Source organism: Taeniopygia guttata, chromosome Z (assembly GCF_048771995.1).
Source record: "Taeniopygia guttata chromosome Z, bTaeGut7.mat, whole genome shotgun sequence".
Taxonomy (NCBI): domain Eukaryota; kingdom Metazoa; phylum Chordata; class Aves; order Passeriformes; family Estrildidae; genus Taeniopygia; species Taeniopygia guttata.
The window spans coordinates 29,058,565-29,084,598 of record NC_133063.1 but is presented as its reverse complement, the minus strand read 5'-3'; the positions used below and the strand labels follow the sequence as shown (position 1 = coordinate 29,084,598).

Here is a 26,034-nt window from a genome sequence, read left to right as displayed (position 1 = left end):
GCTCTGTAGTTTTGAGGAAAACATTAATATTTTTTGATTTAAAAAAATATATTGCTCCAGCGAGAGGATTTTTTGTGTTGTCAAGTTGCATGTTTTTGTCTATCTATATATAATCATATGTATGCATATATAAAAAAATATATATACCTGGTATGTGTGTATATAGATCTATATAGACACACTTTATATATATAGATCTATGTAGATACATGTATAAGATTTCCTGTGGGACTCTTTAGAGGAATAGTTACGGACTTCTCTTTGAAATATAATCAGTGACAATCTTGCTATTTCTCTGTGTAAGATATTAAACACAGACTGTCAATCTGTTGGTACACTTTGAGAGCATCAATATTTCACTCTTTTGATTGCCAGCTCTCTAGAGAAATGGTTAGCACTCCTCCCTGTACTTTTCACACCTGTTCATAATTGCTTAAGTCTGGAGTTAAAAGCCATCATCATGTGTTCACGGCACTTAACAGGGTAATTTCTGGTTATGTCGTGGTAATGTTGTGAGGTATTGTGCCAGACAGACTAATGGGAAAATCCAATTTCAAATATTCTCATGTAGTGGTTGCCATTTTATTTTCAGGCTATTAGTTTCAAAAAATTGTTAGTAGGGTTGCATTTTACTGTCCAGGGTAACTGGATGTGAAGATTTTTAACCACATTCTGTAGGTATGACATCTGCTATTATTTCAGGGAGATGAATTGTAAGTAACTTTATTTCCATGCTGTGGTCCTTAATGCATAGGTTTTTATGTTTTGGTTTTTTTTTTCCTTGCAGCTCAAGAAATTCATAAGAACACCAGAGATTCCTTCAAAGCACGTGAGAAACTGGGTCCCCAAGGTCCTGGAGCAGCGACGACAAGGCTTGGAGTTATACTTGCAGGTATGTCTTCTTGCAGACTGGTGAAAGTAAAAGCAGCATCTATTTCCACAGCATTAGAAAGTATGAAGTGCAGCGTTTTACTGATAGGCAATTTTAGAGGTGGGAAGTGACCTGTGAACTTACCAGCAGCAGTGATTTCTGTTCACTTAGCAGACCTACCAGCTAGAAATGCAGGCTTTTTTGCATTTTTTTCCCCTGATTTTCCAAAGGCTGTCTTCATTTTCTTCTGTCTAAAATGGGGAAAATAATGTTATTCTTTCCTAAGTTCTGAGTATACTGATCAAAAGTGTTGCAGAAAAACTATAGGAAGACTTTATTCAGCTCACCTCTATTTAGACAGACTAGGGAAGCATCAGCTCATCAAATTCATACCACTCTTCTATATATGCCTGTATATTAATTGTACCTCTAGCTGACATAGGCACCTGTCATCTCATATTCATTTCTGTTGGTTTGGACATTTGCCTTAAGCCTTAGGTTCTACCTAGATGGGTCATGATTTTGACCATAAAAGGAGTCTTCAGGAATGATGCAGGTGTATAGACACTTAAATATGTCAGGAATAAATCCTGTTCATTTTTAATAAATGGAATTTCTATTGTCACCTTGATTGCTTTAAAAAAGTCCCGTGGTGTACATTCACAGCTGTTTTTCTAGTGGCAAATCCAGATGAACGTGTTCCTTTAAACATGTTCTGAGTTCAATGTACTTTCAGCTACGCTCATGCAAGTGCTGTTTTACTGAAGAGGTTCATAGAAATAACGTGTCAAAAAATAATTGTTTTGGGATGAAGGCAAGACTAACAGTCTTCTATTTTTACTCACATTGGCCACTTGCAGTGAATTTTTGTTTTTTCTGATTTCCATACAACTTTCTTTTGGACATAATCACTACCAAGGCACATGTACCAGTTAAGTCTAAAGCAGTTTATTTCATTAAAAAGGTAGAATGGTAATCTGGTTATCACTTTTAAGTGCTGATAAACTGTAAAAGAACATCTCCCTCTACTGGAAGAGTTAGTTATTTCTTGTTCTTTTGTAGTCTTGCACGTTTAATTAACTTTTCCTCTATTCTATTGCTGTTGGCTGTCTTAGAAACATGCAATGGTTTTGGTTGGAAGGGACTGCTGGGCATCATCTGTTTAAAACATGACAAGCCTCTAAGTTATATCCATACTAATGTGCATACTAATTTAAACAAGAAAAAAAGCTGTTAATGCTTTTGTCAAAGTAATTAATTTCTCTTTCCACTAATAGAAAGCAGAATTAATCAGTGCAATTTTAACTTCTAAGTAAATTAGAGCCTGGTTCTAGACAATGAAAATTTGGTAGTAAGGCACTTCAGTTATGAGACATTTTTTAATAATGCCAAGCATTTGCCAAAGTAGAGTGTAGAAATATACTACAATTTCAGAAGACATGATCAGTTTTTTATTTAATGCCATGTATGTAAAATACTGCAAGCATGTTTTCAGATGGTACTACTGACAGGAGTTGTAGGAGTTGTTTGGCTACTAATTTCACTAGTCAGTTGTGGTGCTTGTAGCCAGACATTTGTGCAGCTGATAAACTTTTATGAAGATATGCCAGTCATTAATTGTTTTTGATAAAACTAGCCAGAACCATATGCAAATACTGAGCTGTTACACAGATGTAATGTTCAATTAATTTGTTTTAGCAGATGGCCATGGAATACAAACCTGTACCTGACTGACAAGGTACATATTGGGTTCTTGAGATATTTTTAATTAAGTAGTTGTAATTAAATGCAGATAAAAATATTGACATGAAATGAGGGTAGTAGAATCATTGCTTATTAAATAGTAAAGAAGGCAAGACATTCCTGTCTAAGACAGAAGTTGCTGCAGTTGCCAGGACTTTGTTACTTTTTGTGACCTTTTCATGATGAAACTGCCCTTTTAAATCCTTTAAACACAGGTTGATTGTTTCTTGGAGTGGATGGAGAGGAGCTCAGATACATTTCATTATATCTTTCTGAAGAGTAGCAAAATACAAATAAATTAAGTATTATTAAATTGTGAGCTACAAAAAGTATTTATTTATTATTTTTTAATGTATCAGTAGCCACTGGCAGCTAATTGTATAAGGCTGCTTATTTTACTTCTGTTTTTGAAATGTTAGGTCAGGACTTTTTCTTGTTATAGTAGACAAATTTTAATGGAATTTTGAAAGAATAATTTATCTTTCACTATTTTTAAGTAAGACTTATATTTTACAAGTTTGACTGGAACGTGCTACTTTTGTTTTTTATACTGTGAAACAATTGACTAGAGCACTAATATGCTTAGTAATTCAATTGCATGACAGAGTCCTTGTGAATACTGAGAACAGTCAACTGACTGACAAGAGGAAAGAAGGATTATGTTTAATTTATTAATGAGGAAACAGATGCAGAGATAAGTGAATGATAGATTGTGGCCCCAAACATTCAAGCAAATTAGTATGAAGAAATAAGTTGTTGCTACTCTACTTAGCATGGTAAATGTCTCTGTGCATGAGCTTAAACTACAGCACAAATCACTTAAGCTGAACTGATTTAGTCTTTGCTAAATAAGAAAAATTACAGAATAAACTGAATTGGAAGAGACCCACAAGGATCATCGAATCCAACTCCTGGCCTGCACAGCAGAGCCCCAAGAGTCACCCCTTGTGCCCAAGAGCACTGTCCTAGCACTTGAGCTCTCTCAGGCTGGTGCTATGATCACTTCCCTGGAGAGCCTGTTCAGTGCCCTCTGGGTGAAGAACTTTTCCTGATATCCAGCCTAAATCTCCTTTCGGGCCATTACCTTGGGTCCTGTCACAGAGAAGAGATCAGTGCCTGCCCCTCCTCTTCCCCTCCTGAGGATGTTGAAAATGAGGCCTCCCGTTAGTTTTCTTTAAATTTCAAAACACCTGTTACTGCCAGTAGAAGAGCACTTAACCAGCTTTTACTGCTTTATGGTGGCCATTGAGTACATTAAGTAGCTTTGTAGTTACTTAATTGTATATCTGAGCTTGTAGCTTGCAGTAGAGCAGAGATGAGAAGCCAGGTGGTTTTGATTTTAATTTTCTAAAATAAATCACCGGGTTACACTATTGCTCACAAAAATCTCTCATTAATAATTTTAGTCTGCAGTAAGATTTGAACTTAATATTTATTTATGGTTAGAAATATAATCTCTTGATAAGCTTCATGAGGAGCTTTTTGTTGAAGAAAGGTAGTAGATAAGGATTTTAAGCAGTTGGTTGTATAAGGCGCCTATAATTTGAGAAGGGTGCCAAAAGGATCTCCCCTGAAAGCGGGTGACTCCTCACAGTAGTGAGTGTAGATGAATGTATATGATTTAAAGTACCAGAAGGTGAAGGTAAGTATGGAAGATGATGAAGCAGGCTGATAACCAGCATTGTAGCTTCTGGATGGTGTTTGTTTGGTTTGGTTTTTTTTTCATCCACTGTCCAGTCTTGGATTAACTATTATCACAAAGCAATACAGAAATATAATTTGGTTTGTATGTGTATTTAAATAAGATATAAATCACTTGAAAACTCCCTCTTCCATAGAGTTTACTGTGTCTGAATTTAGTAAGTCATTTTGTAGATGGACCAAGTGAACAGGTAGTTGGGGTCTTATTTTGAACATTTGAGGGGTGGCACTGGAGGGACCTTACCTAACTGGCTGTCAGAGCAGCTGCAGCTGCTTTGGATCAAATCAGTATTTGTTACAAATACATTTGATATGATATACTATTGGAAGAGCAGTTTTTACAGTGCTTATTTCCTGTGAATTGGTAATGGAGAAGAATTTGATCTAGCCACCTGCTCATTTGGAGTTAGGTCATATCCTTGTCCCAGTAAGCTGACACTGGATGTTGTTGCCATCCAGTCTGTCTGCCCCAGGGACTTGCCCTTTGACAGGTCTGCCTTTTAAAGTTCAATGGAATAGATATTTTCAACCCCCTTGGGCTAAAGAAATCTCATAATTTGCTGATATCATCAGTCCAACAAGATAACAAGCATCGTTAGCAGAATTCACTTTGAAGTAGCACCCACACCGACTTGGTAGCTGCTGCTAGTCTTCACTGAAATATTCTGCTTATAGGGAGAGATTCTGAAGGAGGCCCATATTTTTTATTAGTTTCAGGGTACCAACTCATTTCATGTGGTCTGGGTGACCTGAAGAAATTCTTCTTGTGACTAGCAAGGCTCTAATATAAAACAGAGTGTTGTAGACCTTCTGAAGGGCTCTGTATATATGTAGGGTCTCTATGTACATACGTCTCTAACCAGAGTTAATATGTAGAGCTAGTATTTCTCTCTTGGCTGAGGTCAAGAAAACATACTTGCCTTTTATTTATTCTTGAACTTTTTATGAAGAGAACAGTCCTGATTCCTGGAGATAAGATTGGTTAAAGTGCTCCTTGGCTGTAAGACGTGAAGACTTGATGAACTTCAACATTCCAGTAGTTTCAGAATCCAAGTATTAAAAATGAATTATAGCATTTATGAAACTGGACTAGAGATTTTTTTCCATTTAAGGAAATAATCTGGAGATTTGAGAAGCACTTTGACCTATATTTCAGTAGTCTGCAGAATGCAAATCTCTTTAAAAATATTTTAACAACCAATCTTTCCTGAAAAACATAAGTAAGACCATATCTGTTATGGTTTTTCTCTTAAGAAATTAAAATCCAATTCTATACTCCTTAGCTGTCTTAGTTTCCAGTAGGGTGGAGTTAGGAAAACAGTGAATGTAATAATGTAATGAATAGTATGTTGTTGCTTTATGAGTAAGTTCATCAGAAATGTAAAGAAGAAAACCACACATTATTATATTGCTTTTTAAAATTCTTTTTGGAGGAACAATTCAACTGCAACTGCAAAAAATGAGGACAAATGTGCTTTTTCTGTAGTTAGGTAGATTGCAGAGGACAAACTGTCAATATAGAAAATTTGGCTCAAGGTGTATTTTCTTCATAGGCCACTATGGTTTTCTTTAATTACCATAATAAGAACTGATACAAAATTCCTTGTGGTAAAGTTTAAATAAGTAAATAACCTTTCCTGACTGGATAGTGGGTATGAACAAAATTTTTGTACTGTTTTCTTTTAAGTGGATCTAATTTTGTGATGTTACTTTGTAAAAGTTTTAGATTCAGTTAAAAAATTCTGAAAGGTTCTTTCTGTTGATTTGAAAACTCTGTTGCAGAGCATTTCAGACCTAATATGGCATTTCATATTCAGCCAGGGATTAGAATTGTCCTTTCCTTGAGCTTCGGTCATTGTCCCTTTTCACTATCATTCTGCGGGCTGCGTTAATGTGATTTCTCAAGGTTTTTTATCGAATTGTGAAGAGTTTTCCATCACCTTGTGAGGAGTTTCATTAGTTCTTCACTGCTTAATTGATACAATTTCTGTTGACCTCTCGCTATTCTAACAAGAAGGAATGCAAACTCAGCCATTTATAACCTTGTCCATTGTCAAGAAGACTGGAGAGCTCTCTGCTCTAAAATGTGGCATCTAGGCTCCTGATGCCAGTGTGCAAGTACTCCACATAGTGTGTTTGGTAGAGCTTTGCCTTTCAATAGCCAAAAACACCTGTTCTGTAACTGCAGCTGAAATTCTGCTTCAGAACATAGGTGTAGGATCAGAAAAGAAAAGAAATTTATTTGGGGAAAAGAAATTATTGGTGATGTACGTAGTTTTTCATTGTCTTCTCTTTGAAGTAGAGGTAAAAATGGTCCCATGGTAGTACATAAAAGTTATCTGAGCTCTCTTAAGCAGAATTTAAGGAACTGAACAAAAACTAGGACTTGATATAAAAGACACGAAGATCTTGATTGTGGCTTAAGCTGATATGTACCTCTAGGATCAGATTTTATCTGTAAGTGCTTCCTAAGTGGAACAGTTTTTGATGTTACATATGTAATATCTGTAGAGGTGACTGGTGCTGTTGGAGATGTTTAGAATTATTGAGATCTCTATGTGTGATACATGCACTTTTATGGGTCATTTTATTGTCTTTGCTCAGTAAAAATGAATCAAGTTGCTTATTATTTAATTATGGAAATGCAGTGACAAAATGATCTTAGAAATATTCAACGATCATTCAACTATTTAAATTTCATTTCTGTGCAATTCACATTCATCCCATTTATCCATTCTGTCCATGTTCCTTCATCACATTTATCCATTCATGGCAATTTTTCTTCCTTTATATTTTCAAAAATCCATTCTGTATCAAGCATTTAATTGTTCCCACATGCCTGTGTACCTTCACCAAAGGGTATTCTGGACACAAAATTTTGAGTTAGTTCAGCTGGAAAGCTGGAAAGGTGTATGAAAGGACAGTCTTTATCAAGCATAGAAGGTCCTGTAGTTGAAAATAACTTTTGAAGCTGATTCTGTTTTGAAGAAAAATGTTTTATATGGTAGTCTTGCACATTTATGCTCTTCCTTGGTATTCAGTCATAGCCATTTTGAGATACAGGATACAGTGCTAGCTAGATCTTTGGTCTTAAGTAATGATCTTCTTTATATAATCCTTAAAGCAGTTAGAGACATGCTTGTGTTTCAGCTTGTTATTATATTTGTTTAAACATTAATGTGTTTTCAGGAACTGAGCCCTGTATATATCATGGCCACTATCTAAAAAGAAAAAGAAGTTAATTATGTGGTTGAGAAGATATATTTGAGTAATTGAGATGTATCTATAGTGATAGATAGATAGATAGATAGATAGATACATACATACATACATACATACATACATACATAATGAAGAGGCATGCAGGCGATGTGACTGTGCAGAGCCACCTGTAAAGGCTTTTTCAGACTAAATGCTTTATATATGGGAGGTAATTGGTTATATACTTAAAAGCTGAATTCATAGGTTGAAATTTTAAGCTATAAAAGTTTTGTGCAAAATATGGGCTTGTTTTTTTTTCTTCTCCACCTTATTCTGTGTGTGCCTAATCTGTGGGTTTTTTCCCACTAGGCTTCTGCTTAACCATTCCCCGTGTCTGAGAGAAGTGGATAGAAATTACTTTGACTTCCTTGTATCATTCATTAGGCACCACAAAGGTTTCTGCAGAGGCAGTCCTACCCTTTGTCCTTTGTATACATTCATTATTAGGATCTATTTCTAACTAATTTAAGATCAAATTGGCATTTTTGCAGAAAAAAAATTCCCATCAAGTCCAGAACAGATGCTTATCTTCCTGATTGCTGTTTCTGGAAACCAGTTTTATTTTAAGTGCAGGAGAATATTCTGAGAAGAAAGGGTCTATCATTAGAAAGTTGCAAAAAAAAAGTTGTATTCAGTGAAATAAGATTTAACTGATGTTTTGCTAGAAAGTCTGTTTAATCACCCACATCTATTAATCACATTGAAAATTCTCTCCAGTATCCAAAATTAATCAGTGTCTTCCGTCTCTAACTCCATTTAGTGTGCAGTAATCAAGGCTGAACAGCTCCTGTAAGGAGTTCGAATAGCAATGGTATGATAAGTATAAAAAGACAAAATGTTCTTTGTCCTCATTAAAGATTGTGAGCAGAGTGTTAAATAATATTAATGGCTGGGATTGTCAGTACTTAACAGTACTTTCCTAGTACAAGTGATTTTATTGATCGATACAGTCTCAATGTAACAGGGCAGATTATTCTACTGATTTTATCGAAACCTTAACTAAGTTTGTTAGTGTACCACATATCCTTAAATAGATCTAGATGATGATGTAGATTAAGAAAAGCAGACCACCATCCATCTTTTTTTGATAGGTTAATAACTTAAATCCATCATTGCTGTGACCAGCTTTTTTAAGATGCTGTTGTGCATACGTGTTTCTTTGGTGGTAAAGAGACATAGCTGGGTTTAGATGGCTGTGGATTTTAAAGGCATGCCTGACACATGCAGGATTTCATATTTGTTACAAGGAAGCAGAAAACCAAAGAAAACAGGGAAGTAAAATAATTCTGTAGCTAATTTAAAGAAGACCCTTTTTAAAAAGTGTGTGTCTGTAGAGATTTATGAAGAATTAATTATTTAAAGCATTTTTCAAGCATGCTCAGAAAATTACCTGGTTTGTGGTTTAGTAGTTAAATTTTTGCTTTTCAACTTGTGCTATGTTGTGATTTATGATTAATATTTTTTTCCTTCATCTTCAATAATCTGTTTGATTTTGCTGTATAGAACTGTGCTGCAGGAACTCTCTCATTTTACTCTTATGTGTTAGGGTTGATCAAAATAAATTTTACTGAGTTAATCATAGAATTCACGTTAGTTGTTGTGACAGGTTTAGAAACCATTGTCTAAGTGCTTGTTCTCTTTTCATTATACTGTGTGTCATAATAATATTGTATTACAATCTTTTGCCCAAGTTAAGATGGACATCAAAGTGTACTAATCATGCATTTCCATACAGTGAGAAATGGTCTCTGTCATGACTATACATGCTCAGAATAAGTGGAAAATATTTAAGAGGAGAGAAAAAGAAATTAAGTTCTCTGTCTAAATCACAGTCTATGGAAGCAGAGCTAGGGGTATTAAAAGCACACTCCTGTAGTCTGCTGATGACTGTACTCACAGCCCCGATTCCTTCTAAATCCATACAAAATATAAGATATTTAATTCATTTAGCTGTGGTGAAAGAAAATGTGGCCACCTTCCTTATCCTGAATGCAGCTTCACATTTGATGTGTAGGCAGTAAATTTTCTTTTTCCTTAATACATATTTAATAGATTTGGTTGAGGTCTTTGGCAAAGGTGGAGGGAAGTCAAAGAATGTTTGTCCATTATAATAAAGAGGGAAGGAGGGGGCAGTAATTCCTGCAGTCTTTTTATCACAACCTCAATTTTGGTAAAAAGACTCAGGTTTCCCTCATCTTTTTAATCAATCCATAGCATTTTAAAAACATTTTCAGTTCCTTTTCTGTGCTGTTTTACATGAGGTAATTCTTATATTTGTATACAAATGGCTATCGCTTTTTAAAACTGGACTTTCAAAGCAAGTTAAATCTTAAGTGCCTTTTCATCAAAATTAGTCCATAAAGTTAATGAATTGCTACTAAAGGGATAAACTTATTTTCTACTGAAGGAGTATTTTACTATTGCATGAGTACTGTAATGCACTATGTTTTGTTAAGGTTGTTCAGTAGTATACAGCACTAAATTAGAAAGTAGTTTAGACCTAGATTGCATTGACCATTGCTACCATTGTGGTAGCATTCTTCTGCACACACTCTTTGTGTGAATGAAGATCCACCACTATTATTCTTTACGCATTTATAAATTGCACATGAGGGCGGGGGAAAAATGTTAATGAAGAAGCTAATAATTATTTTTTTACATCAGGATTTGAATCTGCACATAAGGCACAGCCTGTGTTTGGAAGCCAGAGGAAGAAAACAAAATATGGGATAACTGAACCATTTGTTATGTGCTTTGGATAAAGAACTCCTTCTGGGGGAAAAGGTAGTGTAGGATCATGCTACATGTGTAAGCAATGTTAAATAAATCCTTATACATAAGGAAGCTGAATTACAGCTTGATTCTAGTGTGTCATAATAACTTTATTGTCCAATATTGTTTGTGTCATTTAACATAGACCATTCTGGGGAAAAAAAAACAACAACAACAACAAAAAACCCACAAGCAAATAAAACCCAATAAGCTGTGGAACTAATCACAGGGGGTTACCAGAAAGATACTGAAATAAATAAGCAGTAATTCTTGAACTTCTGGTTTAGATGTTGAAATGAAGGAGCATAGGAACAGAAGAATTCTTTGCTAGAAGGACTGCTAAGCAAAACATGAGAGCTGGTCTATCAGTAGCTAAGAGAGGTAAGCAGAGGAAGAGGCAAATAGTCTTCCTCAGGTTGTGGCAGGGTGGTCAGTGAGCCTTCTCCTTTGGTTCTGTAGTAAATTGAATACTCCTGCATTAGGTAGAATTCCCATGTGTCTATTTGTGCTGCCTTTTCTTGGCATTTATGCAGTCTTAGATGACTCCTTTCTGAAAAATGTTGAAGGATTTCAGGGTGAAGTAAGGGGGGAAGGTCCTGTGGTCATAGGTAGCTTAGAAGAATAACAAATGCTTGTTATCTTCTCTAACATGGTCTATTTCTACCCACATCACTATTGATTGTCTTTTTTTTTTTCCTCCTGTTTATTGTCTCTGTTGTCCAAATATAATATAGATTTACTTACATGCAGAAAAGCTCATTTTACTAAACCCATTAATTGCAGAATTTCTTGACTGAGATAGGCTTGGATTTTGGTGAAGGTGCATTTGCAAACAAATGCACATTATTGAATGATGCCTAAATTTATAGCTCTGATATGCATTTTTCCTGTAGACTTTGAAAATATGGACATTAAATTAAAGAACTTCCAGGGTTATTTACAATAAACACTGTGAGTTAGATGTAAGGAAATATTCAATATTGATGTAAAAATTGAGGCTTGTGGTGCAGTTTCTTCTTTTTAATTTCTTATAATTATAGTTGTCTTTATCTAATATACTTTTTCTTCTGTAGATGAAAAAAGTTTGCAGAAACAAAGGATGAAGCAGAAGTAGAACATTAATTTTGTTAGGCATGTTGTAACTGGCAAAGATTAATGTATAGATCTCTTGCTAATTCTTTTCAATTACTCAGTTCATATAAATTCCCAAACCTTGTTAATTATGCTGAAGTCAGGTGGTAATTTTTAACAGTGTTTCCACAGCAAGGGAATTTTCCTGGTCTAACCTTGCCCTCCTGTAGAAACTCTCAGCAGATTAGGCATTCTGACTCTAGTCCATTCGTTTTCAACACAAGCCTAATTGCTGCCGACTGCCTGCCACAGGTACCCTGGTTATTGTACATTTAAGGGATGCAGGTTCTTCAGAGAACAAATAAGGAAAGATTACTTGTTTGTTTTGTTTCATCCCCAGAGAAATGTGGGAGCTTAATCAAGAAAAATAATTTCTTCTGTTGATTTGGCTTATTTGTGGAAAGGGATAATTGTATAGAGGCAGGCATAGAGCTATGCATTTTGAAAGAAATTTTGCCATTTACCTACTTGGGAGGCAAAGATACAGCAAAATGAATGTAACACAGCATTGGAATTGATGGGGATAGTTCACATTTCTCATAGTAAGTAATTTGGTTGCTGGGCCTTTATTTTAACCAATATTGCTAGGTGGTGTTGTCATTTGTTTTGTCTGCTTCTTTGGATATCTAATCAAGTAGGGGGAAAAACGCTTTTCCAAATTGTCCTTAATTGCCACAGCATGAAGTGAGCTAAGCACTCAGGTATTTCCAATTAAAGAACTTGTTTCCAGCAAGCACCATTAAATCTATCTTTCCCAATCTGATAAATAAGCTATCAAAGAGTGGAACAGATTAATTGAGAGCAATTAGTTCAAAGCTCTGTATAACAGTTAGACTGAACAAACATCAATTAATGCAAATTTTACATAAAGCAGTAAGAAGCACTGATGCAACAAAACAGAGTTGAGAGTAGCCACTAAGCACAAAGGAAAATTTTATATGTGATACAGAAAGAAAAGACTGGGAGAATCACAGATCATACAATTCAGAACCATCACAAGATTTATTCAAATTGCATCTAAAGTGTAAGAAACCCCTGCATATACTTCAACACTTGTGTTTGTAGACACAGTAATCTACAAGTTTGCTTTGCTTATGTTAATAATCAGTAACTCCTGTGTTTGGTAGAGACTTATCCTACGCACTGTATTTTGATTCTCTTCTAGTGCAGGTTTGTATTCCTATATATCTAGACCTTTTGGATGGGTGTTTCTTTCTTCCAGCTGCCTGTGCATGCCAAATTGCATTGGTCCACTGGTATAAACATCATTCTGCATGTGAGTCCTCTGGATAGTTCTCCTAATGACAAAACAGAAAAAGCACCTGGTTGTTGTCCCTGTGTGTCAGCATTTTGACAGCACACACATCATCATGAGGAAAAAGCCTCTCTGTCACCTTAGATACTGGAAAAAACGTATAGGTTCCAAGTATAAATATGTTTAAAAAAAGTTTTACAAGTTTGTTCACTTGCTGATAATTGTTTTGTATTCTCTTTGGGATAATGTACTCCATCAAGAAGGTGGCACGTGAAATAGACTAATTTCCTCAGTTTTTATAGAATTACCTTGGCTAGGTAAATTGTAATGCTGCTCTGCATGTCGGCATCATTCCTGTAAATTGACAGCACAAATATACCAGCTGCCACAACTTTTAAACTGCTCGCTAAGAGCATCAGTTTGTGTGGTACATCTCTGGCCTTTACTGCGGCAATGTGGCTGGAGTCTACTTTTGCAGAATTACAGTTTTAAAATGGTTGGATAAAAATCTTAATTCTTATGCTGTTGCAACCCACTGGGTACATCTATTCTAGGAAAATGAAAAGGTCAGTGATAAGTTTCCCAATAAAACCTTCTGAGAAAATGTCATTTCAGTTATGTGTATCTGACTGGGAGAGTTCATCCTCAAATTTTTTGAGCTTCATATTTTTTTATTTCTGGAATATCATCATCATTAGAGGAATTCAGCATTCATAACCATGATAGTATGGTGTTATATCAGTTCATGAACTGATGATAATAGACATTCTGTAACAGACATAGGACTTTGAATACAGGTAATTTACAGTATTTTTCTTTGTATCTTTGCTGGCAAGTCACACGTGAGTAAGATCACAGATGTATTCTGTGTAACCATTCTTTTGAGCAGATTCCCCTTAATGTTGGCTTCTGAAAAATACTCAGATTATCTCCCAGAAATCATGAGGAAATTGGACAGGTGAAAACTCTCTTAGTTTCTTCAGATGTCGAGGCATCCAGATCTTCAAGTGCACTTTCACTCTGGGATCCAGCTCTCACACATAATGGGAAGGGTTCCTGTTGTAACACTCATAAGAAAAGCACTCATAAAACCACAGGAGAGTATTGAGGAGTAAAGACCATGCACAGAATTCAGAGTCTACAGTCTTGCAACCAACAGCATTTAAGCAGCCATCTCCACATTATCCCATCAGACTTTTCTCTTTGTATTTAGAATCAGTCAGGGTCAAGCAGTGATGTGTGCTAATAGTTTTGAACAGCAGCAGTTGTATAACGTCACAGTTAAGAAGCAATTTGTGTTTCTGTAATGATATTGTATTTAAATGCCATGCAGTAGTGCTTACCTGCTTTATATGGGATTTTTTTATAATTAACCAAATTCAGGCATCTTTAATTGTGTGACCTGAATTAGTTATCCAGTTTGAAGTGCTGGGAGTACAAGAACAGGTACTTCAAGAATAAGTTACCACAGAATATTGGGGTCTTTTCTTAGTATTGGAAATAAAGATTAGTGGGTTTTATGATGAATTTGCCCTTTAGTGTTGTAGGAGGCTCTTGATAACTGAGTTCAGTGCAGAAATTCAGGGAATGTATTATTAATGTAAAAGTACAGACATCTCAACCCAAATTTTAAGTGGCAAAAAAATCCAAAAATAATCAAAATTTCTCTAGTTTGTCAATTAAAGAATTGCCCAAGTTTACAAAGCAGTGATGTTCACCAAGGAAGTCAGAGAGAAGTCTATCATCAGACAAGACTGATGAGTTGGTTACTGTGTGTATGGAGACATTATTTTCCCTGTAACATATTTACCAGTTATAACTATCATATTATCTTTTTTTATATCTATGACAGATTCTTTTAACTTCAGATTCTTTCAGCTCTCCACCCTACAACCTTTTCTTGTTCTGTTCTTTTCCCCTGAAATTTAATTTTGTCCCTCTGACTGTATTCAATCTTATTCAATTCAATCTATATATCAGTTATAGTATTGTCTTCTGATGATCACGTATTGAAAGTCATCTCTGTGGCCAGTCAACAGACAATGATAGGTGTTTTGTGGATTTCAGTTCTACTATAAATCCTTTCTGAACTGTTACACTGCATCCATGTCTGGTGGCATACTCACTTTTATTTGCTTATCATGGAGTCTAGAGTCTGATTAATCTCTATGTACCACTGTATATAGTACTGGGTTGTCTTTTTATTGAAGGACCAAAAAAAGTGACTTAAATAACAATTTTACCTAGCTTCAGATGCTAAATCTTTCTTATAAAGTAAACTGGAGCCTTCGGAGAAAGAGTAATCTCTGGGGAGAAGAGGTGCAGCACAGCGGTTTTTTAGGAATTCTTCTTGTGTGGGAAACACAGAGACCAAATATTTGTGCCAAAGTGAGTAATAGAAATAAGGAAGATTGCTGTCTAAAATGCCAGAATATATGTTTCATTAATCTGTGATACTCAATTTCAACCTAATTTGTGGAGTTTACTGACCATAATTAAGTAGTTCTCTTGTTGCTGAGTGAGAAACATCAAGTAATTGCTAAGTGAGAATATAACATCAAAAATACAGGATTTATAGAGAACATCTTGGCATTCTTGTAGCATTCTAATGTTATGATTAATTTTTAACAGAAACACAGATAACTATTCTGCTTCTGGTAGCAGACTAAATTGCAATATTTTTTTGCTATTTTGGAGAAGTCGTCCCTCTTTGAATAACAAGAAAATGGAGAGTTTTTAGCCAAATCAGGGTATTGTCCACTGAATTGCTATGGCGTGACAAGTGCAGCCTTCCAGCTGATGCTGTTTGTGTGCCATCAGCACAGAAAAGGTAAATAAGCATTTACTGACCAAGTTAGGATGGTCTCTTTTCACAAGTAATTGTATCGTTCGTCACTTTTCTGAAGGACTCCCTTGCTGGTGAGTTTTGGGAGGGACAAGTGTCAAGAAGTAGAATGATAATGAAGTACCTGTGATTGAGCAAGGATTACATTGCTCTGTTAATTCTGTAAAAACTTGTCAGTTTGCCACCCAAATAAATGCCTAGACTGCGTAAAACATGGAGCAGAGTGACCTCTAGAAGAAAAATCAATGGCAATTCATATTTCATATGTCTATAATTGCTTGTGAGAGCATGGCAGCAGTTTGTTTATAGAGCAGCTTGTTCTACCAGGGATTGTTTCCTTTTCCTTCTTTCTAGTGGTGATGCTTCGCATGGACTGTGAATTACAGCTAGACACAGAAATAGACAAGTTTTATTGGTGGTGATTTTTTATTATTGTTTTCACATTACTGTCTTCAGAATTGCTGCAATGTGTTCTGTTCCAGCCAGTGCACTAATCTATAGTTACATGTAAATCGTGTTCACAACTGTTTCCTTGAAAGACTCAGGAAGCTGTTTTTTACCTTCTCTTTAGTAAGCAAGGCTCTGTCCTCCATGAAGTCATCCATTCCCTAGTATTTTAACCATCAAATTGATTCCATTCTATGGCCATCATTTTTAAGCAATTTGTCAGAGAAGCAAGGCATTCTCACAGTCTGCTAATTTAAAGACAGAATTTTGAAAATATCATTTTTCCCCCCTGCTTTGCTTTGTTTCCGGGTTTTTTTTTTTGGGGGGTTTTTTTTTGGGTTTTTTTTTTTTTTTTTGTGGTTTTTTTTTTTTTTTTTGAGAAGCTGTTGTAAGATTTGTATCCCCACTGAGGACCGAGATGTCACAGGGATGGAGAAAATGCCGCTCACTTTATGGATTACTGTTAGGTCAACAAAACTTTGGCAGCATTGATTAACTTGACAGTGAGTACAGCAGTACATTTATCACTTATGGCTGTGCTGTAGAAAATCTAATAAGAGGCAAACAATTCCCTTTAGAGCAGTAACAGGTTCACTGTGGCTAACGGTGCATGCACTGGAAATTTCTGACTTTAAATTATACCCTTGCTGCTAGTTGGGTCATTGACTCCAAGCTACTGCACTTTCACTACTATGTTCTGTATTATTAATTTGATCAAAGTTGTTTTGGCTTCTATAAATGTGTGCAAGCCATATATTGAAGTTCATGTAAACTCATAAGCATTTTTGAAGAAAGGATGCCAGAGGAACATGATCCAACTACATTATACAGAAGGGGCAGTTGCTTGTTACCACTACAAATGTTAGGGATCTTAAAAGGTAATAAAAGAAAAATTTTGAACTGTCGCTTGCAAACCTGCCTCTAATTCACAGATTTAAATAAATCCTAAACCCAAATCTATCTTACATTCAGTAAATTTCATTGATTGTTCAGAAGGACTTTTTCTACATGTGCAAATATGTACGAGTAATTTCCTTAAAAATTCTATACATGCTGATTTACAAATGTTCTTCCAGTTGCCTTCTTTTTGCGAAAATAATGAGAATCGAACTCCTAAGAAGAGATTTTTTTTGCCTTTCTATGTAGAAGCACTGCTGCTTGACTACAACTTACTGTTTGGTTATAAGCTTATGGTGAAATTGGGTTTTATTCAGTATTTCTTGGTTTTACTTTAGAAGAACTTTTCTCAAAGCCTGTGCATTGGAAAATGTCTTTGCATTGCAGATATTTAAAAGATCAAGGTTTTTTGGGTTTTGTACTGATTAGTTCTCTTAATTGTGCTGATTAGTTGTACTGATTAGTTCTCTTAAAAGGAAGCGCTGCATAAGATACTCTTCTACAGAAGAATACCAAGCTTTTTTTGCAGTTCAAATAACCAAATGTATGTAAAGGTGACATACCCAAATAATTGTGTTTCTAGAAACATGCAGGAAATAAGATTGAAGATAATTTGGTGTGAAGTGCAGATCAGAATATAGAGCGTGCAGCTTAACTTCTGGTTTTGTGATACAATCTGAAAAATTGCTGTTCAAATCAGAGAGTAGTAATTTTAATATTTTTTTAATATTAGAATATCTGGTACACTGGCTGGAGAGCATTTGTAGGTAGCAGCTGTTATTTCAAGTATTTTATGTTATTTTAGGAAACTGTTCAAATTGGAGGTTTTGTTCTGCAGTATCTGTAAAAATGATGTTGTTTTCTTTGTTGGGAGAGAAGTATTCTACTTGAATCAATTGTCAAGAGGCTTAATGTAATAAGGCATTTTGTGGTCTGACTAAAAGAAACACCGTGCAGAAGAAATTCCCATAGCAGTTTGTTTTTAACAGAAAAACTGAGTTCACCTGAACCATAAATACATTGAAAACTGAGGCTTAATAAGGTAGAGCAGCTTCAGAAGGAAGAGGGATTGTTATCCAGTTGTAATGACTACAATTTAACCAGATATATGTGTTAATGATAATGAAGCTCTATCAACACCGTAACAGCAGACTCTTTGCAAGAAATGATCAAGCAAGTGGACATTAGTAACCTTTGCATAGTTAGGGGGTAAACACAACTGAAATAGTGGCTCCCCTTTCCTCTTTATTTTTTTTTAATTTCCAGGATAGAAGTTGTGTTTTTCACTCTCTTATTACATTTTATAGGTAACAAGACACATTTCCACACTTTCTCCTGGGTTCATGCAATAAAGGAGTTACCCTACTAGCTGCCTTACTGAATAGAGACCTGGTATTGATTACCTATCACACTGGCATCAGAACTACTCTTAGGATTCAATTTTTTTGTTGTTTTGCATATTTTATTGATCAAAAGTGGTAAATGAGCATCAAGCGTGCAAGAAGACGATGAATTGTTTACTTGCATAAAATAACCTTTCAATAAGGGAAGATGCATTGCTCACACTTTTGGTGCTGTTCTGCTGCCCGAAGCAGATGGCATTCAGCTGCTATTGATTTGCTCCTATAGTTTACAGAGCAGCATGTAACAAGGCATGCTCATTTCTCTGAAAGAGAGGTGAGTATTTTTTGCCAGGGTGGCAGGAGTGAAAAAAGGAAGGATGGGGGGTTATGAGGGTTGTTTTGGGGTTGTGGGTTTTTTACAAAAAAAATGTTGAAGTCCTGTGCAAACAAAAAGCAGGATTTTTGTGTTTGCAGAGGAATGGAATTTGTCCAGTTCTGGCAATTCTGATGACATTAATTCCTAATGTAGATTGAATCCATGAGCAAGCAAGTACTTAGGATTTTAAAAATAGACAGAATTTAACATCACAGGCTCCACACCACAAGTCCTAACTGCTGTGGGGTTTTTGATTTATATATGTTTAGTCCTACTCGTGTAAAAACTGTTGATTCATTAGCAGACAAAATCATACTGCAATATGTTGGGCTTGATTATGCAAACAGTTAATTTCACTGGAGAATACAGAATTTAATAATTTGCTGCTGGATCTCTCCTGTAATGGACGACATGCAGACATGACAAAGTCAACTTTTTCTGAAAATGTATGTGGAACGGAATTTAATGCAGAATTTTGGCATGAACAAAATTGGCAGATTTTAACAAAATGCAAGTATGTGATAAAAGAAGGTGTCAGCAAATATAGTATAGGCATATTTGTTCTAAGACAAAACATTTTAGTTAATTTATTGTCTTATTCCTGAAAAAGTAGTTTAGTGGGTGTTACTGAGGAGCAGGGCATAGTCCTTGATCAATCTGTTTTCACATAGAAATAACCCATCTGTCAAGATCCACAAGTGTTGTAGTATGAGAGTTAAATTCAGATTCTTGGTGACAAAACTGGATGAGTTGTTACATATTAAAGCATTTTTTGCTCACCTGATTGTTCTGCGGTGACTTTCTGCAGGAAATGCTTACTCTTCCTTTTAGACAGTCTTGAGCATCTTTCTGTTCTTACGTTATTTAGGAAAATAAAATTAAATTATTTACTCCTTTATGACTGCTCTACTGTCCTCTATTTCTTTTACATTGTGTTTCTTTTTAATGAAAATAATGACTGAGTTATTACTGGCAAAACATTTTCACAGCATAGTTAGTAGCTAATTATTTATCAAGAATTTAATTTTAACATGCATATCAGTATCTATTAAAAAACACTTTATCTATTCAAATTTCTGTTCTTTCTCACATTGATTTCAGTTTGCTTGTGTAATTAATGTAATGCCATCTTATTCTTTTTTAATATCCATATGGTTAAGTGTGACTACATCATGACTGTTTCTTGTGATGTTTCTATAGCATAATCAGGCAACAAGACATTGTCTGAATCTTTGACTTTAAGCTGTTGGTTCCAATACAAAGTAGACATTTCTTATGAGTGTTTTTGAAAGCAAATCTTTGTGATTTTTTTCAGAAAACAGATGTTTTTTAATCAATTGCTAATGCTATCAGTACAGCATTTATTGCATTGTTCTGAGTCGATTTGGTCTTGCTCTCCTGTGAGGCTAAGGAAATGTTTGAAACATATGAAGCTTTACAAACACAAGTTAATATAAAGAACATGGTTAAGAGTGTGTTTTAAAACAGGGTTTTCTCTTGCTATGAGAAAGCCCATTGCTTTCACAAATTTAAACAAATACATTCATATTCATGTTTTATACTTATGATGTCTATCTGTACTGTTAGGACTGACTCCAGTTTTCTTCGTTTTCTCCATTTCTAAGTTTTTCAGTGGTCAAAGTATACTTTGTGCTTCTTTGCCATTGTGTTAGCAACCCCCCCTCAAGTACAGAATCAAGGCATCAAAGTAAATTGTTAATATATTAACTATTCGGGTGAAAAAAAACCCAACCAAAAAAACTCAGTCCTACACACAGATTTTTTACCTTTCTTTTGCTGATTAAGGTAAGTAAATGTCTAGCACACAATATGTATTTTCTTGTTGACTAAAATTTAAGTAAGCTTCAGAATTTTTAAAATAAAACTTGCCAATTTCATTGTAACTACACTTCCAACACTACAAAATAACCTGGAGTATTTATTCAACAATGTATTTTGTGCTGAAAGGGCTACCAACACTCAAAACTAACAAACAAAACCCAAAAACCACCACGATATAAATCTAAATATATTTCGTTAGGTATGTTACCCCTGTTTTACCTCTGCAAAAATGACACAGTTGAGTTCATTAACCCCAGGTGCAGTGAATTCCCTGGGCTTTCTGCATTCTCTTGTTTGGACTTCAGAGTGGGTACCTGCTGCTTAGTCTAATTAGTTTCAAAGGGAATGTAGAATCATTTCTCAAGAGTTTACCCTGACCTGAAACATCTGACAAGAAAATGTCAGAGATACAAAATAAGAAGTTATTGTAGAGTTGAATAGCATTTTTGTTACAGTATCTTGTAGAAATAATGCAGATGAGCAAATCATGCTGAGATGACTTTTAAATTTTGATACAAGATTGGCGTGAATTTGTCATTCTTGTGGAAAGCAAGACTTGTTTTCATAGATAAGTTTCTCAGACCTTACCAAACATTTGGCTCTTTCCTTGTTCTGAGCAAAGGCAGCAAAATGAGTTAGAGCTGTGGGAGATTCCTCATGAAGCTAAAAAGAGGTGAAAATACTACCATTAGCCATCAGCAACTCGCTCCCCCAATCACTAATGGCCATTCTAAGGTCCATTCTATGTGTTCTCCTAACCTATCTTGTAACAACTTATTTATCTTTGCTGAGTTTTCCTTAAGGCTTTTGGGGAAGGGGGAGGTTTGTCAAAAGCTTTTTAGAAATGAAAGTAGGCTCTGTCCTTTCAGGGGTTGCAGTAAGTATTGAAACAGGGTCTCTTTCCTTTGTTGTAATATATAGTCTGTAACCATCTATCCAAAGTCTGTCTGTTTCAATCACAGAAGTTCTGTGATATGTTTCCATTCAGATGTGTATATCTTTGTTGCCAATAATTCTACTTCTTATTGTAGTTACTAACTTCCTGGTACAGGCATATCACTTTAATACCCAACAGAGTACCCATGGTACTCTATTGCCATTATTATTATTGTTGTTGTTATTGTTGTTACTGTCATAATCATCATCATCATTATTACTGTAATTTGTTTAAATCTCTGGCTCTAAAGCAGCTATAAACTTGATCTTATACACCAATGTTAATCCAGAAAATGAATAAATTGAGTTTTCTTTGAAGGAATACTGTGCTCCTCCTGATGTGTTACTGTAACAAGCAAACACCTTTCTGTGTGTTTTATGATCTCAACTATGGAAATGCTTTGATGAGGATCCAAAAAAATGGGAAACTAGAAATGTGTGGTGGATATTCTGAGTTTAAATCTGACAGTGATAAATGCTGGTGGCTTCACAATGGCCACTCATGTCTTAGATGGTCATACTCTTTGCTGGATGGCCATGCCCAGGGAGTGGAGGTGAATGGAGTTAACATCCAGCTCATGGCCAGTCACAAGTGCTGTTCCCCAGGACTCAGTGCTGAGGAACAGCCCTGTGTAAAGTCTTTATCCGTGATCTGGATGTGGGGATCTAGTGCACTCTTTGTCAGTTTGCAGATGACACTAAGTTGGGTAGCAGTGTTGATCTGCTGGAAGGTAGGAAGGCTCTGCAGAGGGATCTGGACAGGCTGGATTGACCAGCTGAGGCCAGCTGGATGAGATTCAATAAGGCAAAGAGCTGTGTCCTGCCCTTAGGTTGTAAGAGCCCCCTGCAGTGCTACAGGCCGGTGGCAGAGAGGCTGGAAAGCTACACAGCAGAAAAGGACCTGGGGTGCTGGTTGACAGCAGCTGAACATGAGCCAGGGCATGCCCAGGTCGCCAAAAAGGCCAGTGGCATCCTGGGTGGGCCAGGGTAGGGATTGTCCTGCTGTCCTGGGCACTGGTGAGGTCACACCTTGAATCCTGGATTCAGATGTGGGCTCCTCAATTCAAGAAGGACATTGAGGCACTGGAGCATGTCCAGAGAAGGGCAATGGAGCTGGTGAACGTCTGGAGCACAAGTCCTGTGGGGAACAGCTGAGGGAGCGTGTTTAGTTTGGAGGAAGTTTTCCCTATGGGGGACCTGATTGCTATACAACTACATGAAAGGAGGTTGTGACAGAATGGGGGCTGGTCTCCACTCTCAGATATTAAGTGACAGGATAAGAGAAAATGGCTTCTACTTGGGCAGAGGAGGTTTAAATCTGATGTGAGGGAAAATTCCTTCAAGGTTGTTAAGCATTGGAACAACCTGTCCAGAGAAGTAGTTGAGTCACCATCCCTGGAGGTATTTAAAAGACATATAGGCATGGCACTCAGGGACTTGATTTAGTGATGGATTCAGCAGTGCTGGGTTAAGGGTGGGTCTTAAAGACCTTTTCCCACCTAAATAATTCTACACTTCTAAGAAGGGGTTGTCACACACTAAGTAGACAGGAATGAAGACTTAACCCTCATATTTAGAGGAAGAAGTTTAAAATTTGCAAATTTGGAAAATGTAGAACTGACATTTCCACTATGAAGTAGATTATGTATTTATGTAGATTATGTATTTATGTAGATTATGTATTTATGTAGATTATATATGTATTTATGTAGATTATGTATTTATGATAGTTTTTAATTACCTAGTCAGATCTGTTGCAGAGTTTTGCTTCTTTTTCCCATGCAACCTTCTCCCTGATGCACAAGGATCAGCATAGAAGGAGAGCAGTACCAGACTGACAGAATACAAAAACCTATCAATTTTGAAATTTGACAGGTGTTAAAATTTGTAACTACATCTTACAGTTCTTCTCTCTTTTTTTTTTTTTTTTTTTTTTTTCTTTTAGTCTTGGTGGTCTCTTTCTTTGATGTTTCTCCAGATATAATTTATAGGTAACTGGTGTCTCATAAAGCTCTGGTAGTGGATAGCAGAAACTTCCTGAACATGGAAAATAAATGTGCTTCTGGTGATATGAATTGTGCTGTGTGCAGGCAGTTCTTGTGGCTAGTTTGTACCTAGAGTGTTTTATGAAGAAATTCTGGCATTTACCAGGGACTCTGTTGGTCTAGGGGGCTGTGTAAGAGGACTCCGATGCTGCCTGTCTCAGGTGAGCATCCTGGTGCTCCATGGCACTGCCAGTTGGAGCTTGCCCTGGGAGAGGGACTGGCAGAGGGTAGAGTAAATGAGGCACCTTTCTCCTCCTGAATGTTCAGTGGTTTTTTTACTATAGTATATTTGTATTTAGTTATTTTAAGCTGTTAGAAAACAGTACTGCAATCTACTGTGTGTTGTAATTGTAAATATGGTTGCTTTTTTACAAGCCTTCTTCCCCTGTTCTCTTGAGAAAACTTTTCCAAGCCTAACTACCTAATTTCTCTATCTTTTTAGAATGTGTATTTTCTGAAAATACTGATATATCTATATATAGATATATATAGATATATATATAGATAACTCTCTCTCTCTCTCTCTCTGTATATATATATGTGTGTGTATATATATATATATATACAGAGAGAGAGAGAGAGTTTATATATATATATATATATATACACACACACACATATATATATACAGAGAGAGAGAGAGAGAGTTATCTAAGGTATTCCTGCACCTGTTTGTTATCACCACCACTATTCACATCATCGTAATTACTTGTTAATTTTCCATGTTTCCAGTGGTCTGTTACTTCTGAAAAATACTTCAATTTACATATTTTGAAATCAGCATCTAATTTTGTGTCTATCATGAGTGGATGTATTTATTCTTTGTATTACTTTTTCCTGTTACTTATTTTTAAAAGCCTTTCTTGTTCCTGCTAAGTTTTTATAATGTCATTAACACGGCTTGCCCTTTTTTTTCCTTTCTGCCTGTTTCCTTTCGTTTTGCTCTGTTGATTTCTTCATTTCTTAATTTATTTCCATCCAGCTTTGTCTTAACCTCCAATCCTTTGAGCAGTGTCTCAGGAAATTGTATTGACTGCTTTCTTTCATTTGTATTTTTCAAAGGAACTATTCTTGCACTTTGTTTCTAATCTTTCAAGGACTAGTCTCCTCTTCTACTGAAGAGAAGTACACTTTTTGCTCCCACTAAATTATGTTCCCAGTTTTCTGGAAAAAAATTCAATGTTTTATTTTTCTCATTAAATGGGTTGTATTTGTAGACTTAGCCACAAGTCTACATTAGTAGTTAAATATTAGTTGGAACTGTAATTGTGTTTTCAACTTGCTTTCTAACTAAAGTGCTCTCATCTTTAGACCTATGTGGTAGTATTTTTAATTAAAATCAGTAAACTTCCTTGCAGTGTAAGTTATAGACACTGTCATGAATTTCTGCATACACATTTTCTCTGATGATCCAGTAGTCATTTAACCTATTGGGCTTCCCTTTCATTTAATTTATCCTTTGTATAGCTTGAGATTACTATGATAGATGGATTTGTCACTCATGAGATACTGGGGGTGTTTTAAGTTCACAGGATGTATCCTCCAGTCTTGAGGTTCAGAGGTGCAATTCCCCTCTGGCCTCCTTTTTTTTTAAACTCTTGTAACTTCATATTATCTTTTAGATAGTTCAGTTGGAACTTCTGAATCTTCACTGGATGTATTTTATCTTATAATACCTATAGTCAATATTTGTTCATTTTCAAGCTCCACTGCATGGATGTCACTCTTACTGTTGACTTCCCTTTGATACACAGTGTGGGAGTGTTAAGTAGCTGGTGCTTCATATGGAGCATCACTTCTGTGTTGTTGTACATGTGTTTGCACGCTTCTTGCAAGTTTATACAGGTTTTTAAGTACGTTTCATAACCTTGTTCTGTTCTTACATATGTGAATACTTGTGGAAGTAATAAAAAGTGGAAATTCTTTTTAGAATTAATCCCAGTTAATAACCTCTAACAGGCCTCACTGAACAAGGGAGTAAGCTTCTTCATAGTTCTTCACAATGGATATTATGAAACATGATTGTATCTGCTATTACTTTAAAAAAGAAAAGCTTCATCTTACAAGTCTGGTTCTTTTGTCTACTTGTGCTAATGTGTTCTTTTGATAACCTTTTTATCATTTCATGGGACTGTGTAAAGCAGTTCAGGAAAAGCAGATTAATAGAAGAATATAGACTCTAAAATGTTCTAAAAGATGTGGATTTTGGTCCCAGTGGAGACTGACACTCTAGCCTACTTACTGTAGCTGGAATGTATTGATTTTCTTTTCCCCCATTTTAGCTGAACCACTGAATTAGGTATTGTGAAGCATCTTTCCCTGTGAAGAGAGGAAAAACTGTCATGAACTTTCTCACCCTAACAGTACAGCCTTTTAAACTAAACCCTAATAGAAAAGTCTGTAAAAACCCTGTAACTTCGCTCCCACTCTCTTTCCTCTCTTTCCAACAGTTTTTCCAGCAACCTCAAGAAAGTGTGATAAATGACTGTAAGAAGTTCATTTTTAGATCTTTCTTCATTAAAAACAGCAATAATAAACAAAATAAGCATAATAATAATAATAATAATAA

At 35.7% G+C, this 26,034-nt stretch overlaps 1 protein-coding gene across 1 annotated transcript in view; it reads left to right on the top strand.

Annotated features, from left to right (window-relative positions):
• SNX24 (sorting nexin 24) overlaps nucleotides 1-26,034 on the top strand; it is a gene marked incomplete at its 5' end in the record, with an annotated part of 87,647 nt that overhangs the window by 49,762 nt on the left and 11,851 nt on the right. The window contains 1 exon segment of the mRNA NM_001245398.1: nucleotides 788-892. Coding sequence (NP_001232327.1) covers nucleotides 788-892 — 105 coding nt within the window.